The following is a 7,843-nucleotide window of genomic DNA, read 5'->3' on the forward strand; positions in this document are numbered from 1 at the left end:
TACTATTTAATAATTAATATTGAAAAAAAATTAAATTTAAATTATTGACAAAAGAACAAATTTTAATTTTATATATTGTCTCAACTTTATATATTGTCTTTCTAATATTATAATACTAAATTAAATGAAAGATTTCTTTTCTATCTCATGAGAAAAGAATTTGTGCTACTTCCAATTACTTAATTCATATAAAAATATATTTTAAAAAATTATTATCTATCAACTATTTGACATTCTAATAAAAGCTTATAAAATTTAAAAAACTATATAGTCATTAAATAATAACTATATATTTTTTATAAAAAAAATTATTAATTTATTTAGATAAAATTTATCCTACATTAAATTAGTACTGCATACTTTTGATTTGTTTTTTATATTATCTAATCTTTTTTATTTATAATGTAGCTTCAAATATAATTTTAAAATATATGTTAAAATATATGTACATATCAGCAGGAAAAGTAAATGTGTTTGCTAATAAAATTTTTTGATTTTATTATTTAATGGTTAATTGACTAAGATAAATATAAGTGAATTGACTGCAATCAAATTATTAGATTTTTTTAAAGTATAAAAAGAAAATTTTTAAATTAATTTTAACATATACTTTTTCGATTATAAATTCTCTTAATATTTTTATTTGATTGATGAATTCAAAAAATTATTATTTTAAAATGAGTGATTGTCCAATCCCAAATTAATGTTATATTTTTATATTCTTTATCACACATTTTACACTAAAATCCAAATCTTTTCTTTTAATTTTAAGTTACAAAACCTAATACATAGTTTGATGGAAAAAATAAAGACAAAATATGCTTCCTCATTTTAAATGTAATTTTGTATGGAGAAATTTTTATATTTTGATTTTAAATTAAAATAAATAGAACAACAACATATAAATTTAATTAAAATAAATATAATATTATCATATTAAAATTAATTAATTAAAATAATTTTATAAAAAAATGAAAATCTCATGTATCACATGGATTACAAACTAATCCGAAGACAAAGTTAGATTCAAATTAGACATGTGTCAACCAATCAGGAGTCTACAGATGAAAATCCATATTTTCCAGTAATATTAATGGTTTGAACCATATTACTCACTGCAAATGGGTCAAACAATCAATAACATTTGGAGATGCTCTTGGGTTTCTTTTTTTTTTTTTTTTTTTCTCCATTTTATATTTTATCCGTTTATACAATTGGAAGAACCAAATTACAAATTCAAAAAGCATGTGAAACGGAATAAGAATGTTCAAGTTTAACAGAATGCAAACAGTGAAAAGTAAAAAATAAAATTAAAAAATAAGATCAAATACCAATAGATTAAAATGTAGCATCAAAATAATTAAAAAAAAAAAAAACAATGCATGTAATCCTAACATTGAACCTTAGTGATTAAATATGTGAAAATACCATTTGAGATTCTATAATTTGTTGGCAAAAATGACAGGCGAAGCTCCATTATGGAGTTTTTTTCCCAAACCCAGGTATTTTTTAATTTTAATTCTTTATCTAGAATATTTTTAAACTTTATTCTCAAGCACAGATACTTTCACTCAATTAAATTCCAAGTCAGCACTTTTTTCCACGTCAGCTTATTCTTCCTTCACTCCTCCCCCTCTCTCTCTGTGCAGGTTACACCTGTAGATTATAGAAAACTCCTAATCCTTCGCCGGCGCCATTTCTGATAGATAAACTGGAATAGACTGCCATGGGCAGAGTGATACTTGAGTCTTATGAGAAGGAGAGTGTAGACGTGATGATAATAAAAAGGTGAGAGGAATATCAAAATTAGCAATCCAACGCCTACAGCAAGAAGCACACAACCGATGATAGCCATTTCAATATCCTACCAGCACCATTCATGATAGCAGCAACGAAACAAACCAAGACCTCCTAAACAACAAACATTGTTTTCACCAAAATTCCTCGTCATTGCAAAAACAAAGAAGAAAGATTAAGAATACCCTTATTTAGGAATAATGATTTTATTTTATCTCTGCAAGAAAAAACTCCTCCATTATGATCATTCAATTGAAGTAAATGCTAATGCTAATAATAATAATAATAATAACATAAGCAAAATAAAAGAAATAATGTTCAAAATATTAAACAGGAATGAAATTCTACAATCAGAGTTTGGAGCCCTAACTTAGGCAAATTAGGGAAGAGATTAAGATTGATTGACTAACACTTTTTGCAGCTTGAAGTGACGAAATGAAGAAAAATGAAAAGAACACTTGCCTCCAGTTTCAGGTTTTTCTTTGTTTTCCTCTCTACCTCAACAGCCCAGCGAGAAAGAGTGTGGAAAACAAGCATAATGCTGCCAAATTTTGCAGAGTTTTCTTTTTTTTTTTTGGTTATGAAAAGTGTATGAAGAAAAAAAAAAAAAAACAAAGAATCCAAAAAAGAAGAATGAATGAACCTCCTTGATTGTTTTTGTTGTAATAACTCTAAAGCACAACACAATTAATGTTAAGATTTATATTTGATACATTATCATATAAAGATTTTATTTATTATCAATTAATTATTTTATTAATTTGGTGAATTAAATGATTATATTTTATTATTGATTAAAATTTTTAAAAAAATTAATTTTTATATATTTATTTTAAAAATTGATAATAACTCATTAATAAAATATTATCATTTAATTTATTAATAATATTTAAATTTTATATATTAATAATCATCAAATAAAACTCTATATGTTAAGGAAAAGAAATGACATTAAGTAGATATAATAATTTAAAATATGATACGATGATATGATATAAAAATAATATTAATAAAAAAAATAAAAATAACAAGATTTAAAATTTTTAAAAAAATTATAAATCTTGTTTTTTAATAAAAAAAAAATTATACTTTTTATTTTTATATCAATATAAATCATTACATATAATTTTTGTATAAAATATAACATAAATATAATATTTTATATAATACAATAATATGAATTTTAACATTATATCAAACAAGACTAAAACCAAGCCATATAAATTGACTTTTAAGAAGGTTAGAAGTCAATCACATAGAAGTTTGTAGATAAAAATAATATTATGTTAAATTAGATTGTAGTTGTTATAATTTTTTAAAAGTTTCCTTCTTCCAAAAATATTATTGGCTATTCTTAAATATATATTTTTACTTTTATTTTACAAAAATAAATAATTAATAATAAAATAAAAATTAAATATCATAAAAAATTTTCCAATAATTTTCGCTCATAGAAAGCAAAAATAACTTTTGTCCAAACAATTAATGAAAAGAAATTTAATATTCCATTCATAATCGATAGAAAATTTGATAAATGATAGGAAATATAAATAAATTTTGGGGATGGAGGAAAATCTCCCTCCCTTGACGAATCCGTCAAAGTCCCCATTTGCACTTTTCCGCGACAGCTTACCTTAAAACGCTCACCCATGCTTTCCACCTGTCCTATCTTATCCAATTTCTCTCCCTTTACCAAACTTACTCAATCTCCTACATCCGCTCCTATCGTAATCCCTCTAACCAACCTCCCAAATGGCCAAATATTTTATACTGTCGCCACATATCGTAAAAAGTCCCAACGAGCCTAAACTTTTAGATCGCAGATGATAATTCCCCACCTCCATTCAGAAGAAGTAATAGAGGAGTTTTTTTTACTCTTCATTTACCAAAAGACTTCATCTTCTTTGAGAGATTCTCCATTTTGTCATGGTGACAGCTCTTGCATGCTCTTTCTCAACCCCAATCCGGGCCTCATCCGGATCACTTAAAAAACCGGATCCAAGTCGTAAAAAACACGTTTCTTCCTCCTCCTGGTGGACCCCTCTCTTCGGTTGGTCTTCCAACGCCGATTACCTTAACGATAGCAATGCTGGCCATCCATCGGAGAGCAAACCAGAAGTTTCCGATTCTGAGTCGGGCTCGGGTCGATCCAGATCCAGATATACACTCGGGTGTTTCACCGAGGAGAAGGCGAAGCAACTCCGAAGAAAGACGATGGAGAACGCGTCGTTTCACGATATGATGTACCACTCGGCGATCGCGTCTCGTCTGGCGTCCGATGTCTCGGCTTGGCCTGAGAAGTGATTGAAGCCTAATAATTGTCGGGTACGGGTCAAAATACTTTGTCGAAATGAAAATCTATGTAGAATCCTACATTCTTTTTTTTTTAAGTTCGTTGGAATTCTAGGTAATGTTTCTGTCAGGTGTGAGCACAGACGATTGATTTTGTTTTGTAATATTGATTTTAGACCGTTGGATCGTTGATGCATTGTCTTTTTGGCTATGCTCTTCTGATTTCATTTGTTGGTGAACTCTTTCCGTCGTCTTTGGTAGGACCCGCAATCCTCGTATTTTGTACGAGGTGATGGGCTGATCTTTATTTTGATGATAATATAGCAAGATTGGTGGATTAAAGTTTCAACTTAGGGAAAGATCCTCTACATGCTGGAAAATAGTGGAAATGTTTACTGTTCATAAATTGACATGTTTACTTTCAAATAAACTAAAAAAATTACCGGGGCTATGCCTGTGTTGCAATTTTTTTATTTTTATAAAATATAATTTTTAAAATTATTTAAATTTAATAATAAATTAAAAATTAAAAAATTAGTAATTTGTTGATTTTTTATTATTTATTTTTGAAAAATATAGCCTTCTAAAAAAATTAATGCTCTAACTGTGTTACTTAATTGTAATTGGACATCTGCTAGCTTTTATTTTAAATAAGAAAGACTATCTTAAAAAAATTCTATAGATTATGCATTCACATTCATCCAAACCTATTTTCATAACATGCATTTACAGATAAATTATATAAGAAAAAAAATATAATAATTTAATTTATTTATAATAAATTTGATTAATACAATAAAATCATAATATTTCAATAAATACACAATAAAACCCAATAAATATCAACAAAATTTTCACAAATAAAAAATAAATAACTCAACAAATAAAAAAAAAACCCTAAAACCAATACTAAAAATAAATCCAAACAAAAATTAACAATACTCATTATTAATACTCAATAAAAAATTCAAAAAAAATATATCATAAACAAATTTTAATAAATATATAACCAAAAACCAAACAAATTTCAACAAACATATAACCAAAATCTAAACAAATTTTAACAAATATAAAACCAACAAAAACTCAATAAATTAAAAACCAAAACCCAAATAAATTTCAACAAATAATTTAACAAAAATTTAACATATTTGTAACCAAAACCTAAATAAATTTCAATAAATTTATAAGAAAAAATTAAATCTTCAATTCAATAAAAAATAAATATAAAATAAAATCATTAAAAAAAATTGACTAGAGTTAGGGGCAAGGTCACGGTCGACTAGTGGTAAGGTGGCAACGAGGAAACAGTGAAAGGGAAACAAGGTGGCAGCGGGGAAAGAAGGGGAAAGAGTGGGAGAAGGGAAAGGGAAGGGTGTTAGGGATTAGGAAATTTAGGGAAAAAATGAAAAGGCTGACGGTGAGGGGTTTTGAAATTTTAACTTTTAGCAACGATTTTACCAATGAAAATTTTGTCAGTAATAAAAAAATTTAAACATTATTACCGACAGTTTTACCAATAAAAATTCTATCGGTAATGTTAAAAATATTTTTTTGAAGTATTTTTAGTGACAAATTTTTTCATTGATAAAATTGATCGCAATTTGTGCCAAACATTTAGTGACGGATTATTTAAGGATTTTATTCTGTCTGTAAAATCCATTTGTAATCTATCAACAATCTATTGGTAATTGGCGACAAAAATATTCCGTTGGAAAAAATCCATTGGTAATAAAAGGTTTTTTGGTAGTGTTTGTTTTCATTTATTGCTAGAAATTATTACATTTTTTTTGGTAAAAATGAGGCAAAACAAGATCGAACTAATATATTGGAAAAGTTAAGGATTTTGCATGTTATAAAGAGTCTTTCTTTAATTTGATAAGTAGTTATTTGAAGATTTGTTTATGTTAAGTTGAATTGTAAAATCCATAATATGTTTATAGTTCTTTGGGTTGAAAATTTGCAATGAATTTAAATAATGGTGAATATTTTGTAAAAATGTTAGAAGTGATATATATAGTGATTATTTTGTAAAAATGTTAGAAATGATATATATGGGAATTATTGTTCCAATGGAATTGTTTTTTTTCCTTTATTGTTTGACAAGGGTTTTGGGATGGTATCATATGTTTTTTTTGTTTGACAAGATTTTTTTAACATTGTTGCTTAATATGGTTTGAAGTGAGTTAATTATTAAGTTTTTATTCTGTTATTATTGTTTGTTCCCTTTATTTGTCTATGATGTAGTGTTGTTTCCTATCAATTTTTTTATTTTTTTTACTTTTAGTCTATTTTTTAGTGTTTATGATTTTTTTTTTGTTCTTTAATGTTTCGATTTGATCATGAGTGTTGTTGTTTTGCTTTTTTTTTTTTTTTCTTTTTTGTTGATTATTTGGTAGTTTGGTTTATTAAGTAGTAGATTTTAATTATGGATCCTGTTAATGAGGCAAATGAGAAAAGGATTAAGAGATCGGAAAAGTTAAGGTCTAATAAGTTGAAAAGGTAGCAAGGTAAAGGTAAAGGAATTGTAAGATGTAATGATGATATGCATATTAGTATCAAAGAACCTTTAAATATAGGTGATGATATGGTGAAATCTGCCAATATTATTTCGAGTGATAATTTTGTTTACTATAATGGAAAAAAATCAGTATCAATCTCATATATCCCTACATTCAAATGTTGATATTACTAGAGAATTAGAGATGATTATGGTTGAATCATCTAGGTCTTTTATTTCAAGAGACTTAATTACTCTTTTCCAAAAAAAAAAAATTTGGGTTGATATTGGATGACTCAACAAGTTGTTCTAATTGTGGCAGGGCTTCTGACAAGCATTTTGGTAATTTTTAATGCATGTTTTTTTTAAAATAGTTGTTTGTTGTGAGAATTTTTTATTTTTTTTTTTTGCTTTGTTCTTGATTTTTGTTAGCTCAAAGGATTGAATAAACCAAAAAATGGGTGAATTGATTAATTATAAATTTTGAAAAGTTGAATACCAATTAACATAATAATCACAAATATAAAATTCCAAGCAAGTCAACACAATATATAAGCACAAAAAAAAAAAAAATGGAAACTAAAAAGGTAAAGTTGGAGAATCAAACACCTGTATTTATAGAAGTTCGATCCTTTCTCAAGGCATTTACGTTCTCTCCCTTAATCTCACTTGCCAAGGAATTTAATCCACTATCAAGTTGTTGATTGTTACAACATAGCTTTTTTAAAGCTCTATTAAATCAACAATAATACATTTTAAAGGTTATCTTCCCCTTTAAGCTCACAATATCACAGTATAAATCTTTAAGTGTATTGCAAACTGTACGACCTTTTTAAGATTAGGTATTTGCTAATTTGAAGTATAAATGAATGCTACGAAAGATATCAAGAGAAAATTGAGTATAATATTGGATTTTTTGCTCTTTTTATACAATAAGATGCTTTTTAATGCTTGAAAAGATGGAATATGGAAACAATAAATTTTCTTAGCTCTTTATTGTTTGTAATTTGGTAAGCGGTTTCTTTTTATATGTAGAAAGGTGAAGAGAGCCATTGGTTCCATTTTATGCTTGAAGCCTCTACAAATAACAAGAAAAATGTGACTATTCAAGCTTGTCAGGGCTAAAATGATTGATCCCTTTTTAGAAAGGATCGATTGGTTTTGGCCTTTCAAGCTAAAACAATTCAAATCATTTGTAGAACCAATCAATCCTATAGGGTAGGGGATTGATTGGTTTTCAACTTTTTGAAACAA

The 7,843-nt window shown here is 26.5% G+C and overlaps 1 protein-coding gene across 1 annotated transcript; it reads left to right on the forward strand.

Moving 5' to 3' along the window:
- Positions 1-3,307: 3,307 nt before the first annotated feature.
- LOC111278725 (uncharacterized) lies at positions 3,308-4,537 on the forward strand. The gene has a single exon (XM_022865349.2). The coding sequence runs from the start codon at positions 3,724-3,726 to the stop codon at positions 4,099-4,101; it is 378 nt and encodes a 125-aa protein (XP_022721084.2). The 5' UTR covers positions 3,308-3,723; the 3' UTR covers positions 4,102-4,537.
- The last annotated feature ends 3,306 nt before the right edge of the window (positions 4,538-7,843 follow it).

The sequence above is a fragment of the Durio zibethinus genome, chromosome 8 (genome assembly GCF_047325235.1).
Source record: "Durio zibethinus cultivar Kanyao isolate XHJ-2024 chromosome 8, ASM4732523v1, whole genome shotgun sequence".
Classification (NCBI taxonomy): Eukaryota; Viridiplantae; Streptophyta; class Magnoliopsida; order Malvales; family Malvaceae; genus Durio; species Durio zibethinus.